Here is an 18,135-nt window from a genome sequence, read left to right on the forward strand (position 1 = left end):
TGTTCAAATAAATAAATAAAATGTTACCCCGGCATGTAGAGTTATAATATTACCCTCTCTCTGTTTATTGCAACACTTGGCACTGAGGCATGGCAGAAAGAAGCATGGAATACTGAAGAGGCAGCTTTCTGCAATTTTTCCACCTTGAAGCAGATGTTCTGCTGAAACATGGCGCATGCTGGTGGTCAGGAGATCTTTGGCTTTTGGCGAGTCTCCTCGTGTCCTTTTCTTGGATCACTGAGTCTTCTTTTATTCTTTGGGATGTATTTATGTTATGTTTACATTTGTTGTATTCTTGCATATTATATTTTGCATTACATGCACACAAATATAGGTTCTATAATTAAAAAATAGGAGATAATTACATTTATGACTTCCCACATTGTATATGACAGTCCCTAAAAATCTATTTTCCATTGGTAGGTTGGTTTATACTTGATTCTACCATCAATTAGGATTTTCCATTTTTTGAACAAACAGGCAGCTGTCACTTCTCAAACAGGATGACTTACGAAGTGGGCCCAACTCTACAGTCATTCACCTCTAGGGCTGGAAATGTTGGGATACTGGCATAGGGACAGTCTAGAACTCAAACGTGAATGGAAGCAGAGCTGCACTGATTGCATGATACTTACCATTATTTATTGTTACTGTTATATTACCCTCATAGCAGTGCTTCATGTCACCGGTGCAGTTAACTTTCTCAGCGTTTTCTGGCACGCAATCATCCTTCGAGAAGCTGAGACAGGAGTAGCATTCCATGCCATTGGGAACAGTAGAGTTTGATTCTGAAAAGTGAAGAGACTATCTATAAGCCAGTTATGGAAATGCAAGCAGTTCATCATGACGGGTAAGAAACTGGGTATGACCGCGTGCCCATTTTTCCCCTAAAAAAGTAGCTCTGCCCTTTACAAAAATGTCAGAGATCTCATCCGATATACCTGAAGATTGGAAGTTGGCCAATGTAACCCCTATATTTAAAAAGGGATCCAGGAAACTATAGACCAGTGAGCCTGACTTCAGTGCCAGGAAAAATTGTGGAAACTGTTATAAAGAATAAAATCACAAACCATTTAGATAGACATGGTTTGATGGGACACAGCCAACATGGATTTATCCAAGGGAAGTCTTGCCTGATCCCATTCTGACTTTTTCTCCAGTAACAAGCAAGAATGAAAGAGAAAGACCGAGAGACCCCAGTCAGAATTCCACACTCATGAGACCAGGACAAGCTGGGTGATCAGGAAAGAAATGGAGTCAGGTAGGATTGATTTGCTGTGAAGTTGGGGACCCTTCCAATAGGATTCCCAGTTAGGTGAGCTTTGTGCACTTAAAATCACCATAGGAGCTTCTCAGAAGCCTGAAACTAAGGACACCTACCTACAGAGAAATACCTTTGACTGCTGGTACATGAGTGTAACTTCAACAATATGGAAAAATGGACTTTTATTTAAATATTACCAATCAGTAAACTTTATTTTAAACACCCAAAGTCTGGTCCTGTCTGATTTGTCCCAGCATCTCAACCCTTGGGATGCAGCTGCTATCTACGCACACCAAAAACAAGACTCCATGGGCTGGGCCATAAGCGAGTGCTTCTTTCCATAAAAAGAAACCACCTGGGATAGAGTTCAAGCTTGGGATGTAATTTGCTAGCCAGAGCAGCCCCGAAGAGAATAAATTTGTTTTGAGATAAAAAAAAACACTAAAGGTTACACATTTTACTTTAGCATGCGCTAGCAAGAAAAAAAATCATTTTTAGACTTCTCCCCTGTCTTTGACCGGACTTCTCACCCATCTTCCTACCATCCTGAGATCTTGCACATCTGGAATGTGCTGCTGGAGATGGTGTGCACGGCCCTAGCTTGTCTGGGCTTTACGGAGAAGTTACCAGTGGTGTTGCCTGCCAATGCAGGTTGTATGATATTTGTCAGCTCAAGGTTGCAGAGGTCGGTGGTACAGGCTCTCATCTTATAGTTACTCTCAAGGACTAAATGAGTAAACCATCCAGACATGCTTTCAGGGGGGCCCGAGTTGCAGCCTCTCTTGTGTATGGTCACTGTGGTGGCACCTGCGAAAAGAAAAACAAAGAGCAGGAAGTAGTGGTTAGAGCAGTAAGCTTTAAAGCAAGGAGACTCATGGTTCAAATCCAACTGCTGCTCCTTGTGAACAGAGTTACACTCTGCTCTTCCAACAAGCCTACCCTCCCGCTACTCCATCCACATAATGTATAAAACTTTTTTCCACAAGACTATTTGATTTCCCTTGTAAATATCTTGTACATATAGTTCATAACTATTATAAAACCTGTGTTTTCTGTATTTTTTTTTGAAATACCTTTATCTCTAATTTTATAGCTACTGTTCTAGGAATTGCCCTGCCTACCATTTTGTTTCCTGTAAATCTTCCAGTTATACCTTTTTAATTCAAATTTTTATAGTTAATGTTCCATGTAAAGGCTCTGCCTACCTGTTTTGAGTTTCATTGTACACCGATACGATGTGCAACGGTTGTCGGTATATAAAAAATGTTAAATAAATAAATAAACAAATAAATAAATAATTACTTTCCATTGCCTCAGGTACAAACTAACAGGCCGATACAGTAAAGCATGGCCGCGGTTACCCTGTTTTTTTACCCGCTTGTCTAACCTGCGATTCAGTATCCGGTTTTACACGTCCTTACCGCTTACTGAAATCGACGCGTATCCCTTTCCGCCGCATGTATATGATATGTTAATGATCAGATTAGCTATTCCCTCCAATACAGTAACGTGCGCCCAGATTATCGCCTTTTTAACCAGCTATTTTGCCGCGTCTTTAACCTGCAAAATTTACCGCCTACCCTGACCCTGGTGTTAGTGTGGCGAACTAGCCGCCCAGTCCCAAACCAACCCAATCCACAGAAAAAATGCTTCTCGCACAAGGGGGAAAAAAGTAAACCCAACCTGGCACCACCACACTTAGCCTCAGAGTACTTCGGTTCCGTAGGGAAGAACGGACACCGTTTCCGGGGGCTTCTCTGGCCTTCTCGTGGGTCTGGGCTCCTTGTCGCTGCTGACTTGCAGTGAGCACGAGCTCCTGTATCAGGCCCTATCCCTACACACCCTACGCCGTGACCTCGGACGTCCATTCATGCCCCTTCCCGCTGCCTTGAGCGCCCAACTTGGACGTCCAGGCAGGCGCTCAAGGCAGCGGGAAGGTGCATGAACTCACGCCGCGACCTAAGCGCCCGGGCTGGGGCTCGTGGATTCAATGCTTCCAGCTTCCAGGACTCCATCTCAGTTTCTAGCGCTGGGGTGCGCCTTTCTGTACGGGCTTGCTGCTTGAACACACGCCGCGCCCTGACCGCCTACAACAGCAAGCCCGTACAGAAAGGCGCACCCCAGCGCTAGAAACAGAGACGGAGTCCTCGAAGCGTCGAATCCGCGAGCCCCAGCCCGGATTGTCCCGTTCAGCTGAGGGAAAGAAAGCTGGGATCGGGAGCCGTCCTGGCCCGGACACCGTGTGCAGCTGCCACGTTAGCACGAGCCCTACTGGAGATTGGGCTGGTGGGAGCAAGTCAGGAATTTGTAGCTTACCTGATGTAGAGGCAAAAGGGATTCTCCTGCCGAGTTGGACTGTGGATCTGGGCAGAAGTGGCCCTGCAGGCAGCGGGAAGGTGCATGAACGCACGCCGCGACCTGAGCGCCCGGCTGGACGTCCGAGGTCACGGCGTGCGTTCATGCACCTTCCCGCTGCCTTGAGCGCCCAACTCCAAGTTGGCGCTCAGGTCGCGGCGTGCGACCAAGCTGGCGCTCAGGTCGTGCTCAAGGCAGCGGGAAGGTGCATGAATGCACGCCGCGCCCTGACTGGCTACGACAGCGGCAGCAAGCCCAGCAGCAACTGGTACAGCGGCATCGGCTTCGACCAGCGGCACGTCGGCCCTTGCTCCAGCTACTCGGACTCACGCTACTGGGCCCCGGGCGACCCTGAGGCTGACGGCGCCGGCCCGCCGCAGGCCAGTCCACGCTCCAGCCTGTGCGGTCACTCCCTGGAACTGGAGAAGGAGCTGGTGCTGCACATGAAGAAAGTATTTTGGTGAGTAACTAGTGTGGGGTACTTGCTTCAATGCCAACAGATGTTCATGGGCCTTCCCCCTGCCTTGAGTGCCCAGGCTGGACGTCCAAGCTGCGACCTCGGACTTCCGGCTTGGTCGTCCAGCCGGGCGCTCAAGGCAGCGGGGTCTGTAGGAGAACCATCCACTTTCCTGGTGGAATGACATTTGAAATGACAGGTACCAGCGCACCCAGGATACTGTATAGGCGCTGTATACCGCTCTATTCAGTAAAATGGATTGCGCATGCCTACCGCTTCATGGATGTGCTTTGGACGCCGTTTGCATTTGCGCCTCATTTGAATACTGTATCGGGCGGTATGTGAACCAAATTGTGTGCGTGGCAAACGAGGGTGCGCCCGGCACTGCCACACTCTTTCGTACGCGTCCTTACTGTATCGGCCTGTTAGATTGTGAGCCCTCTAGGGAAAGAGAAATAACTACAGTACCTGAATGTAATCTGCTTTGAAGTGCCAAAAAGTGGAATATAAAAATAAGATTAAAGGGACAGATTTTCAAATGGCTTTACCTGTCTAGCAATTTATATTTTAATGGGAGGGAGGAAAGAAACCCAGTTGGAACTGTGTTCACAGCAGGGAGGGAGGAGAATCCTGGCTGGCATCTTTTTTTTTTAATCATCACAGGAGGGCACGTTATTGCTATTATACTCAGCAGGGAAGGGGGAAACCTGAAGGCTACTTTTTTTTTTTTTTTTTTAACAGGAGGTAGGGAGGGATCATCAGCTTTTAGAAGACATCCATTTAGAACTTATTTTCCACATTTACTAAGCTTTTCCCCCATAGACAGAGGGCCTGATTTCAAAAGTATTTACACTCGTAAAGCTGGGTTTTAATTGTGTAAATGCACTTTAAATGGATTTTTGAAAATTGCTACAATAGTAAGTTATATTTACATGTGCAACTCCTTTCAAAATTCATCTGTATATGGGGAAAGAAGCCTTAGTACATCAGGATCTAAGGGGGTCTCTTTACCTAGCAGTGTTAGGGTTTGCCATGTGGTTAGCCATACAAGTGTTATCCCCTGATTATGCCAGTATGGTAATGAGCGCATGAGAGATCCAGGGAGCTTTCGCCTATATTGAGGCGGGGGGGGGGGGGGGGGGGGGAGGGGAGGGGATGCGGGGGTTATTTGAGACCTTAGAGCCTTTAAGAAGATGAATGATCCAGGGCCGCCACTGTGCGGCATTTTTTGGCCCACAGTATTTTTCCCAGTGGTATTTCTCCATCAGGGAAAATACCACAGAGTTTACTAAAATGCAGTACTCAGTACTACAGTTTCGAAAATTCAGCTGTACTCCCTCAGGGGAAATTACCACGGCTTAGTAAGTGACCCCCTAAGTTTATCCAGATTTTCAGGCCGATACAGTACAGTGCATTCCGGTGGAGTGCACTGTTAACCCACATTTGGATGCGCGTTTGACGCGCTAGCTTTACCCCTTATTCAGTAAGGGGTAATAGTGCATCAAAAACGTGCATCCAACCCCCCAAAACTAATAGCACCCGCAACATGCAAATGCATGTTGATGGCCCTATGAGTCATTCCCGCGTGATACAGAAAGCAAAATGTGCAGCAAAGCTGCACATTTTACTTTCAGAAATTAGCGCATACCCAAAGGTAGGCGTTAATTTCTGCCGGCACCGGGAAAGTGCACAGAAAAAAAGTGCCTGGTGCCGGCAGAAATTAACGTGATCTTGGCAATATTAAGTCGGAGGTCCCAAAAGTTAAAAATAATTTAAAAAATAAATAAATTTAAAATCGGCCCGCAGCTTGAAAACCGGACGCTCAATTTTGCCGACGTCCGGGTTCCGAACCCGTGGCTGTCAGCAGGTTTGAGAACCGACACCAGCAAAATTGAGCGTCAGCTGTCAAACTCGCTGACAGCCGCTGCTACTGTCAAAAAAGAGGCACTAGGGACCGCGGGCCCTAATTTGAATAATTTTTTTTTCTGAATCGCGTGCACAGGAGAATGGTCTGTGCGTGCACCGGAAGATTTTTACTGTATCGGCCTGCTCTTTGGTTAGGTTCAGCCAAAACTCTGAAGGAAGATAACCATTAAAATAAACCAGTTAACTTTCTGGCTAAGCAGCTTTTCAAATATCTGCCCCACAGTGATTATTTGACCCCTTTCGGTTCCATGGACCCTGCCACCTCTGCCTTCATCCAGCCTGCGTCATGAAGAGGTTTTGCCTCCCTTGAGCTGTCCTCATCGTACCTACGGCAAGGGTCTGCCAGTACTCAGTGCAGATCTTCATGGGTGGAGCGCACTGCACTGCTGTAATGTTAGCCGGAGAGCAGCCGCCGTCCCCTTCCTCTGTGCAGCTGTAACACTCGAGACCCCCAGCCGCTGAAAGGAAAGGAGATTTAGCTTTACAACCTGCAGCGATTAAAAAACAACCTTGCATGGTCATCTCTCTCCGTGCCTTTAGTGCTAGGATTCTCCCATAAAAGTCAACGGATTCTGAGCACGTCTTTGTGGCGTGTAAAATTCACTTTCTGTATTTACTTGTATGTTTAAATTTTTTTTTACAAAAATTTTACTCATTTTATCAAAGAATGAGTACAGTTTACAATGAAATGGACTGTAGTTTATTTATTTGTTTACAATAATTTATTTTCCAGCCAATTGCCAGGACTGCTGCTCTGGGTTAAAGTTTAGGATGGGCCATATCGTCTCACATCTAACAGTGGATTGGATTAAGTTGCCCAGCTCTGGGCTGTCCTGTGAGTTGGCTTGGACTGGCGCTGGTTACCTCAGTTTGTAAATGAGCTTCTCTCCTGACAGGGCATGGGAAGGAAGATTTTTCATGGTCTGAACTGCCCACCCAGTGCATCCCCCTCCATCTTTAAACCAAAGTGAAATATTGCCATAGGAAGATGTAAACCCTTTATTCTCTAATGTACTGATCTCATGAAGAGAAACTCTTCATTTCTCTCTCACTCAAATTCACACTGCATGCACTCGCTTAATACAGAACTGACTAATGACCCAGTTCCTGGAGAGACCTGGTTCTCAAATTTCCATCCTAATGCATTGTGGGAATTGTAGTCTTTGCTTTGTACATGTGAAATCAGAACTGCTAGGGCCAATATGTATTAGGAAGAAAAGAAGCATCAACAAGCCAAGTGTTACCTCAAACTGCCTTGTCATAGGGCAAATTTCCCTACATACCCCCTGAACCTTTACAATATTTTATATATAAAGATAGATCTAACCCATTCTGGCAATGACGTCAGACTGAGCGGAGGTACAACTCCGGGCACCTTGAGAGTCTGCAACGATAATCATACTTTACTGCTATTCTGCCCCCTGGAAAAGACCTTACTCCCGGATAAATAGAGGCACGACACTCTGCTGATCGATTTGACCGTAAGCCGCGGGTGGGAAAAACTCCGGGATGTCGAGCTAGCTACGAAAACCTCCGCCGGACAAGACCCACAGAGGGGGTGTCGGATACGCTGATTCGGGAAATCACCTGTGCGGTCTCTGCTGCGCTGAATGACCAATTACAGAAATTACAGTCCTCTTTAGACGAAGTACATGCTAAGTGGGCAAAACATCAGACTCAACTGGCGGCTATGGAGGCCCAGGCTACACGTCAAGAAGAATGGCAAGAGGAGACTGACAATGCCATGGCGGCCCTGCGCACAAAAAAGCAAGATCTGTAGGACAAAGTAGATGAACTCGAAAATCGAGGTCGGAGGAACAATGGTGGGCCTACCAGAGTCCTTAGTCAGATGCCCTACACCACTGGTTCGAAAGCTGGCTACCCACTGTGCTTGAAGTCGAGGTGATGGGCAGGCCCATTCTGGTGGAAAGAGCCCACCGGTTGGGCCCACAAGCGGAGCCGAATCGGAAGCCACGTCAAGCCATAGCACGATATCTAAATTTTATGGATAAACATAGCATACTCCAAACTTATAGGAAAAAGAAAGAGCTGCAATATGAAGGACATAAAATTTTGATCTTCCCGGATTTCTCAGTTAGGGTGCTCGCGGCGCACAGGGAAATGACTCCCTATTGCACAAAATTGTTCCAGAAGGGGGATTCGCTTCACCCTACAATTCCCGGCAAAACTGCTGGTGTTCCATCGGGGAAAAGCCAGGATTTTCAACACTAAGGAGGAGGCAGCAGCTTCGTAGATGGCCTGTAAATGAAGCAGTGAGCTAAATGTTTTATGAGACATCAAGGGCCAGAAGTTTCTAAAAGGGCGATGCCCAAGAGAAGGCCTGCAGAAAACTTCGCAACCAAGGGAAAACTGTTACTACCTGACAGTCGTGGATTCTCCAGAGCCCCAGAGTTCTCAGTTCACCAGGGGACCCGTGGTATTATAGTACAGGTGGCAGAAACCGTATAAGTGGGGTGGACTTTGGGTGTAGAGGTTAATATGAATAAGGGATGGGGTGTGTGAGTGTATGTATGTGTGCTCAACTCGCGGGAGGGCTAGCGAGTTCTTGGACCATTGACCTGCAACATGACTGTTTCTTTTTTTGGCTTTTTTCCATACACAGCTGGTACATCACTATGGGAGGGCTTCTGCTGGGAGCCCTGCCTGCCTTAAAGGGAGTACAGAGCAGCATTTTTGACTGTTAGTCCTTTTTTTATGGCTAATATTGTTGTGGGTAATTTAAATATAGCGGGACTTAACTCCCCCATAAAGAGGAAAAAAATGCTCCAAGAACTTAAACGAAAAGGGGTAAATGTTGCTTTTCTGCAAGAGACTCAGTTAACTGATTCCGAACATCAAAAGCTGAGAAGGGAATGGGTGAGAAACAGGAGGCAAACTGTCCAGTGTCCAGCTAAGAAATAACTGTTTTAATTTATAATTTTGAGGACTTCTGTGAATAATATATTGCTGTCTGCTTTCATTATTTATCTCTCTCTCTCTTTCTAGATATTGACATTGTTTTATTAATTTGCTGTTGGGTTATTTAAGGTTCAAGAACCCCCCCCCCCCCAAAAAAAAAAACAAAAAAAAACAACTTTTAGATCTCTGTTTATTTGTCACTAATAATCTCTGTTTAGTATTAATACTGGGGCATAAAATTGCTGTGTTTAGATATTAATATTGGGGCTTAAGTTTGCTGTGGGATAATTTAAAGCAAAGGACAATAATTCCAGAACAAGTCCTGCTTGTAACTAGATTGGGGGCCATGTCCAGCTAAGTAAAAAAGTTTAAGTAAAAAGTTTAAGTTTAACTAAGTAAGACAATCAGGGGGAGGGTCTTTTCAAACTCAATTGCAGATTCAGGGTCCTGAGAACAACCTTGACCAAGAGTTAACTGTTTAAGTCCCTCCCTCCCCCTCTACCCACCCATCCCTGGGGTTGGATTTATGATATAATCTGCCTGAATACATAACTGGCAACAATATAGGGTGGAAATTTGATAATTCCTTAGGTGTTACCCATCAAATTTACCAAAATGAGGACTACCCAATGCAACAATTGTGGAGCCTTTATTTTGAGGAAAATCATCTGGAAACTTAGGGCTTGCCCCATTTGTTCAGAAATCTCTTCCCTCAAAAAAGAGCTGGCTAGTGCTAAAGCAGAATTAGCTGCAATAAAGAAACTTTCACCCACTCCACAGTACTCCAAAATTAATTCCTCATTACTGCAAAAAACAAAAACAAAAAAAAACCCTCAAGGAAAAACAGGTTTACAGTGGGCTCAAGTAGGATAAGTCCTGTGACCCAGAGACACCCATTCTACACAAATGTGCAGCCACATGTCTTCCCCCCCCCCCCCCCCCCCCCACACTTACACAGGGTGACAAGGAACCCAAAACAAAAGGATTACAGTGGGCTCTGGTAGAGTAAGACCAGTGATGTGGAAACACACGCTCTCTCAAGTGGCACAAGTACAAAACACCTTATCTGTATCACATAAGTATAAAGCTATGGTGAAAGAGATTTGACGTGGTATCTGAAAAGAAAGAAGAAACCCAATGCATACAGAAATTCCAAAATACAATCATTAACCAAACAAAAAAGCTCATTGTGCTGGGTGACTGCCATCAGAGGCACTAATTTGGGAACTCTTCTAGAGGGAAACACTACAATTAAATGCCTTCCAGGATAATCTGCCGGCAGAAATGCTATTCAGATAGTCAAAACAATCCAAGAAGAAAGCAAGTCTCTATTGTTGATATTATCATCCATCTGGGAACCAATGACCATGCTAGTAACAGCATCCAAGAGGTACAGAGAGATTTCCAGTCTCTAGCGAAGCAGATTAGTCACATGGCAACATCCATCACCTTTTCAGAAGTGTTACCTGTTCATGGAAAGGGGAAGGAGAGGCTAAGCCATATTGATAACTTCAATGTATGGCTCAAATCCTGGTGTAAGGAACAAAGTTTTGGATTTATTGGGGGCTGAGGCCGTGTATGGAACAATAAAAAGCTATATGTCAAAGATGGCAGGAAAAAGAATCCTAAGAGATAAATTCAAATCCTATGTCATAAGGCATTTAAACTAGAAGCAGAGGGTGGCAGAAAGAATGTCACCCCCCCAAATACAAATGCAATGGAAAAGGGTGAGGTGGAAAACAAAACTCAACTAAATAAGTCACAAAAGGAGTCCAAGAAAAGCAGTAACCTGAACGAGAAAAGCTGGAAAGGTATGAGCACAAATGCTCATAGTTTGGGCAATAAAATCCCAGCTCTGCAAGACCTAATGGTAGAGGTGGACTCAGATGTTGTTGCTGTCACGGAGACGTGGTTCACGGAATCTCATGATAGGGATTCGGCAACACTGGGCTATAACTTATTAAGGAAGGACAGAGAGGACAGGAAAGCGGGAGGAGTGACTCTTTATGTCAGAAACAATATCCAAGCATCTGAGCTGCAAGGAAGATGGGGCAAAGAAGAAGCACTATGGGCGACCTAAAAAAAGATGATGGGTCATCCATTTTTATTGGAGTGGTTTACAGGCCTCCAAATCAAATGGAAGAGCTTGACAGAGATCTTGTTGAAGACATAAAAAGATGGGAAAGAAGGGAGAAGTGGTGATTGTTGGAGATTTTAATCTGCTGGATGGAGACTGGAGAATCCCTTCTTCAGAATCTAGCAGTAGTAGAGAGATAGGGATGCTCTGCAAGGGGCTCTGTTCAAACAAATGGTAATGGAACCCATGAGGGAGGGAGCTATACTTGATTTAGTGCTTACTAATGGAGATAATGTCTCTAAAGTCCAGATGGGTGCCCACCTCAGCACCAGTGATCAAACGGTATGGTTTCAAATCACAAATAGGATACAGAGAAGTAGCACGAAGACCCGAGTTTTCCAGTTCAAAAACACAGACTTTGATGAGATGGGGAAGTACCTGGAAGAAAAACTACTAGTAGGCTAGGAGAACAAGAGAGATGTGGACAACAGTGGACCAAACTAAAAGGAGCAATTACCAAGGCAACTAATATATATGTTAGAAAAGTAAAGAAGAGCAAGAGAAAAATGAAACCTATCTGGTTCTCAAAGGAGGTGCTGATAAAATAAAAGCTAAAAGAACAGCATTTAAGAAATATAAAGGTTCCGAAAGGGAGGATCACAAAGAAGAATATCTGGTGGAACTGAGGGAGACGAAGAAAGTAATCAAGAAAGCGAAAAGTCAAGTGGAAGAAAGGATTGCAAAAGAGGTAAAGCGAGGTGACAAAACATTTTTCAGATACATCAGTGAAAGGAGAAAAGTCCAAAGTTGTATACTGAAATTGAAAGGTGAAAAGGATCAATGTGTGGAGACAGATGAAGAAATGGTAGAAATATTAAACGAATACTTCAGTTCGGTATTCACTAAAGAAGACCCCGGAGAAGGACTGTCGCTAGTTAACAAGAAACTGGAGGGGAGTGAATGGATGAAACTCTGTTTACGGAAGAGAATGTATGGGAAGAGCTAGGAAAACTGAAGATGGACAAAGCCAAGGGGCCTGATGAGGTTCATCCCAGGATAATGAGGGAGTTCAGAGATGTGCTGTCGGCTCCGCAGAGAGGAGGCTGGAAACTACAGGCCGGTTAGCCTCACCTCGGTGGTGGGAAAAGTATTGGAGTCGCTGCTGAAGGAAAGAATAGTGAACTATCTACAAGCAGCAGAATTGATGGACCACAGGCAGCATGGTTTCATCAAGGGAAGGTCCTGTCAGACAAATCTGATCGACATTTTGATTGGGTGACTAAGGAATTGGATCAAGGAAGAGCGCTAGATGTCATCTACTTGGATTATAGCAAAGCTTTTGATACGGTCCTGCATAGAGGCTTGTGAATAAAATGAGGAGCTTGGGTGTGAGTGCCAAGGTGGTGGCCTGGATAGCAAACTGGTTGAAGGACAGAAGACAATGTGTGATGGTAAATGGAACTTACTCTAAAGAGACAGTGGTGATGAGTGGAGTGCCGCAAGGGTTGGTGTTGGGACCAGTCCTGTTAAATATCTTTATGAGCGACATCACAGACAGGATAGAAGGTAAGGTTTTTCTATTTGTGGATGATACTAAGATCTGCAACAGAGTGGACACGCCGGAAGGTGAGGAGAGAATGAGACGGGACTTAAGGAAGCTGGAAGACTGGTTAAAGTTATGGCAGCTGAGATTCAATGCCAAGAAGTGCAGAGTCATGCATATGGGGTGTGGAAATCCGAAAGAATTGTATTCGATGGGGGGTGAATGGCTGATGTGCACAGAGAGGAGGGAGACCTTGAGGTGATAAGTGTCTAACAATCTGAAGTCGGCAAAACAATGTGACAAGGCGATAGCTAAAGCCAGAAGAATGCTGGGCTACATAGAGAGAGGAATATCGAGTAAGAAAAGGGAAGTGATTATCCCCTTGGTGAGGCCTCACCTGGAGTACTGTGCTCAGTTCTGGAGACCGTATCTCGGAAGGGACAGAGACAGGATGGAAGCAGTCCAGAGAAGGACGGCCAAAAAGGTGGACGGTCTTCATCGAATAACTTATGAGGAGAGATTGAAGAATCTAAAAATGTATACCCTGGAGGAAAGGAAGAGCAGGGGTGATATGATACAGAAGTTCAGATACTTGAAAGGTTTTAATGATCCAAAGTCAACGACAAACCTTTTCCGTTGGAAAAATATCAGCAGAACCAGGGGTCACGATTTAAAACTCCAGGGAGGAAGACTCAGAACCAATGTCAGGAAGTATTTCTTCACAGAGAGGGTGGTGGATGCCTGGAACACCCTTCCAGAGGAAGTGGTGATGAAAAAAACTGTGAAGGATTTCAAAGGGGCATGGGATAAACACTGTGGATCCATAAAGCCTGGAGGATGGGAATGAAGAAATGAGGTATGAGGGTCGCTTGTGGGAATGGCGGCTACTACCTAGTGATTAATATCCTTATGCAATAAATGTTCACACGATTAATGAGACTCCAACATTGCTCTATGCTCAACGGCAAGAGGAAATGTGGAAAAGAGGATTTGCATTCAGGCAGCAACCAACAAGATAGCACAGTCTGGATAAACAAATAAGCGTGGGAGTAGCTTGCTTGTTGCGGCAGTTACTACCCCAAACCAATTAAGCTTGATACTTTACTTTGAATGCATATCCAGTGCAGCTTACTGCTTCAATGGCAGGGGGAATGAAGAAAATAGGATTTATATTCAGACAACAACCAAGGACTGAAACGCACAGTCTGGGTAAACAAATAAGCGTGGGAGTAGTTTGCATTTTGTGGAGGTTACTACCCCTAACAAATTAAGCCTGATACTTTACTTTGAATGCATATCCAGCGCAGCTCACTGCTTCAATGGGCAGGGGGAATGAAGAAGTAGGATTACATACAGCCAACATCTAACAAGGCATTGATCTGAGCAGTATGAATACACAAACATCGGGATAACTTGCTTGATACGACGGTTACTACCCTCAAACATTGAGCCTTATACTTCACTTTGATACAGTTCCAGCACTGCTCTCTGCATCAATGGTGGGGGTGGAAGGAAATTAGAATAAAAAAGATACCGGGAGCAGCAGGAAGGAGAGAGAGGAGGATTCCTGACCTCTGCAGGCGGCGGTAATTGTGATCTTACCCAGCTGGTGACCGCGTGACATCACTGCCTGACCCGGGGCCTCAAAACCCCGTGAGAGTGTGGCGTTATTCGGAGCGGCAGGAAGGAGAGAGAGGAGGATTCCTGACTTCTGCAGGCGGCGGTAATTGTGATCTTACCCAGCTGGTGACCGCGTGACATCACTGCCTGACCCGGGGCCTCAAAACCCCGTGAGAGTGTGGCGTTATTCGGAGCGGCAGGAAGGAGAGAGAGGAGGATTCCTGACCTCTGCAGGCGGCGGTAATTGTGATCTTACCCAGCTGGTGACCGCGTGACATCACTGCCTGACCCGGGGCCTCAAAACCCCGCGAGACTGCGGCGCGGAGTCGCCGCTGGCGCGTCGTCGCCGCTGGCGCGTCGCCTAAGCTGCGCGCGCCAAAGGGGCGCGCGCGGCTTAGACCGGCTTTGACCGCCTTTGCTGCCTGTGTGCCTGAAGATTGTTTTGTTGATTTATGGGGCGTAAAAGGAAGGCTAAGGCCTATACATCCTCCCCGAATACTCCTATAACCGGACCGATGGACGCCCATCTAAACAGGTCAAACATGCCACAGGTGGACAGTAACAGAGACTTGTTTGAAGTCTCGTTAAGTCCAGGCATCAGGCCCACACCAACGCAGCCCTCAGGAGCAGCAACCATGGATAACACCGTGGGAGATGAGTCTGCAGATGTAAGTAGAGGGGAGGCACTACCAGAAGGGGTAGGTTCCAAGCCTCTACAACCTTTGTCCTTGATACATCTAGGAGGTGAGACTGGTATAACAACTCCTTCTCACGAAAGCATACAATCAGTAGGATTGGACGCTTCCAAAGTGACAATGGGGGATCTGTGGAGGATGCTAGTAAAATTAGACACTAATGTTACCCAAATGAACTCATCCCTTACAATGATGGTGAATAATAATAGAGTTAAGTTAGCTGAACAGGGGGAAAAGATGGTAGATATAGAAACTAGAGTGAATAAGTTAACAACAGATGTTCAGAATATCCAAAGTATTCAGAGTATACGAGTTTCAGATAATGTGATCTTACACAATGATATAGAAAATTTGGAAAATATATTTTGAATTAAGAATTTGCGTTTTGTCAATTTTCCGTATACAAGATTAATGTCACCAATGGAAATGTTTGTTAAATATGTGAAGGAGATATTCGCTTATAAGGATGAGGAAATTCCTCTTATTTCAAAAATCTATTATTTTCCCCTTAGAGTGGTTGATGGACCTGGTGGAGTGAATGATATTCACTCCCCAGGGATATCAACATTTTTGGAAGATTCCTTGGACATAATAAATAAGCGAACAACTCTATTTGTTTCATTTGTTCAAGAGAGGGATAAAGAGTCCATTTTTGAGAAAGCCTTAAGAAATCGAGAATTTTTATTTTGTGGGCAGAAAGTGTATATCTTCCCTGATGTATCTAAAACTACGCAGGGTTGTAGAAAGCAATTTCTTAAATTGAAAGATAAAACATTGGAATTAGGAGCAACCTTTTTTTTAAGGTTCCCTTGCCAATGTTTAGTGAACTACCAAGGAAATAAATTTATTTTTACTATTCCTTCCCATATGGAGAACTTTTTAAGGGATAAGGAATTAGAAAAGTCTAATCAAGTAGCAATAACAACAAATGTGGGTAATGAATAAAAGAAATTAATCCTCCCTCTCTTGGAAATTTATAAATAAGTTTAAGTTTTAGGCCGCTCTCTTTATTTGATAAAGGTGCTATATGGGTTTATTATGTATGTTTATGATTTTAATATGTTAGTACACTTTATTGCCTTTATTTTTTGTTAGAGAAATGTGATATCACTTGTATGTGATTGAAATGTAATAAAGTATAAATTAAAAAAAAAAAAAAAAAAGATACCAATAAGGGCCCTGAACTCAGCGATTGGAGAAAATAAGTGTGAAAGCTTGCTGGGCAGACTGTATGGGCCTATCGGTCTTCTGCTGCCGTCATTTCTATGTTTCTATGTTACTCATCTTTTTCCACTAGCCAACGCAGGGTGGCTGTGTTAATTGCCAAATCCCTGTTCTTTCAAGTGAGGGAACTGTGGTGGATCCAGAGCGCAGATAACTAATATTGCAGGGCCTGTTGCAGAGTCAGAAGGTCTTATTGGTAAATGTTTATGCCCCGAACCACTACTCCCATTGCTTCTTTACCTGTCTGGTCTCTAAGCTGACGGAGTGGGAGGAGTATAGTATTCTCATGGGGGGCGACTTTAACATCACAGACAACCCCAATATTGTTTGTAAGCCAGCAAAAACCCCTCATAAAAACCAGGGGGATATAAGTATCAACTTTCTGTGTAAAGATTTGCAGCTAATCGACATCTGGAGGGCGATGCACTTAGATGAGGCAGGATTCACGCCTCATAATTTGTACACCCGATTGGACTATGTGCTCCTGACAGAATCACTGTATGCCAGGGCGGAGAAGAGCTCTATAGAACCCACTCTCCTCTCCGACCATGATTTGGTGGTCTGTCACCTGAGCTTAGAGGGCAGAATTCCCCGGATTTGGAAAATGCCTCCCAGACTGTATGAAGACCCTAAATGTGCCCCCTTTTTAAAAACTAAGCGGAAAGAATATTGTACTCAATGGTGGGGGGGAGGTGGATGATATTGTTTTCTGGAATGCAGCCAAGGCAGTCCTACGAGGGCATATTCTAACGTATCAGCTCAACTCCAAATTGCTGGCGTTAACCAAGAAGTTGATTGCCCTGAAGCGCTCACATACCCAAACCCTGGATGACACCACAAAAAGAGAGCTAATGTTAACCTGCAAGGATTTGAATGCACTACTTAACCTTAAGGCCCAACGTAATCTTTTATTTTATAAATTTAGACTCTACCAGTGGGGGAAAAAACAAGGGAAATTATTGGCCAAGCTGCTCAAGGGCAATAGAGGAACTCAGGGGGTCATTAAAAGATGACTCTGGCATGGTTACCAGAACCGTGGATATTTTGTAGGCTTTCACACAATACTAGCACCAAATCTACATGGCCCAACCATTGGCTTTGGAGAGTAGAGAAGCCTTTTTTCACGACATGGTAATACCCCAAATCTCTGACAGTGCAAAACAAAAACTGGAAGTGCCTATCCAGCCTGAGGAGATGATGCTGGTTATAAAAAAAAAAACTGACTCTTGCCAAAACTCCCAGCCCAGATGGCCTCAACCCCGAATTCTACTGTATCCCAGGGCCGCAGGTGGCGGCCCCAATGGTGGTTGTTATAGACCTGCTCCCCAGAGGGGAGGAGTTGGTAATCTGTTATGAGTCTGGCTGCTGGATACTCCCGTTGAAGGAGGAGTTAACAATCTGTTAGCGATCACCCTGCCAGGGAGCAGAGTTAGCACTCTGTTACAGATCTTGCTAAGGAGTAGCAATCTGTTAGTGCTCTGCTCTTCTAGTGGGAAGGAGTAGCAACTGTTATGCTTTGTTCCTGTAGAAAGATGAACCAGCAACCTGTATGATCCCCATGGGGAGATAGCTATTTGATATGGATCAGCTTCCGCAGAGAGAGGAGTAATGGTCTGATGTGGGTTGGCTCCCACAGAGTGACAGATTATAATACCGCTCTTATTAGTGTAGGAAGTAACACTTAGTAGAAATAGTGAATCCCTGGGCCGATGGCAGATGACAGCGCCCTGAAGTGGAGATCTTGAGAGGGACCACCGGCTAGGCTGGAGTATTGAGACAAACACAGATAGTTCTTTATTAGACTGGAAGTAGAACCACCAGAGGTGGCAGTAGTGAGTTGATATGCCTGGCAGGGCTGAAGTCCCTCTGATACTGGAACTATGATCTCTGAGTTGCTGAGCTGTAAGGAGAGACTATAGGTAGTGAGTAGACAGGGTATGCTGGGCATAACCAGTGGTAGATGATACACTCCCAATTGTAGATCTCTGTAGTGTCTTCTTTATACAACAGAGAATCTTCAGTATTCAGGAACAGGAGCCACAGGCGAGTACTGGT

At 44.9% G+C, this 18,135-nt stretch overlaps 1 protein-coding gene across 1 annotated transcript in view; it reads right to left on the reverse strand.

Moving 5' to 3' along the window:
- Positions 1-18,135, reverse strand: part of LOC115075972 (ly6/PLAUR domain-containing protein 3-like) — a 74,077-nt gene that overhangs the window by 21,987 nt on the left and 33,955 nt on the right. The window contains exons 6-8 of the mRNA XM_029576980.1: positions 6,329-6,460; positions 1,892-2,071; positions 636-788 (exon numbers count right to left, since the gene is read on the reverse strand). Of these exons, the coding sequence (XP_029432840.1) occupies positions 636-788; positions 1,892-2,071; positions 6,329-6,460 (465 nt within the window). The remainder of the gene's footprint in view (positions 1-635; positions 789-1,891; positions 2,072-6,328; positions 6,461-18,135) is intronic.

Source organism: Rhinatrema bivittatum, chromosome 14 (assembly GCF_901001135.1).
Source record: "Rhinatrema bivittatum chromosome 14, aRhiBiv1.1, whole genome shotgun sequence".
NCBI lineage: Eukaryota > Metazoa > Chordata > Amphibia > Gymnophiona > Rhinatrematidae > Rhinatrema > Rhinatrema bivittatum.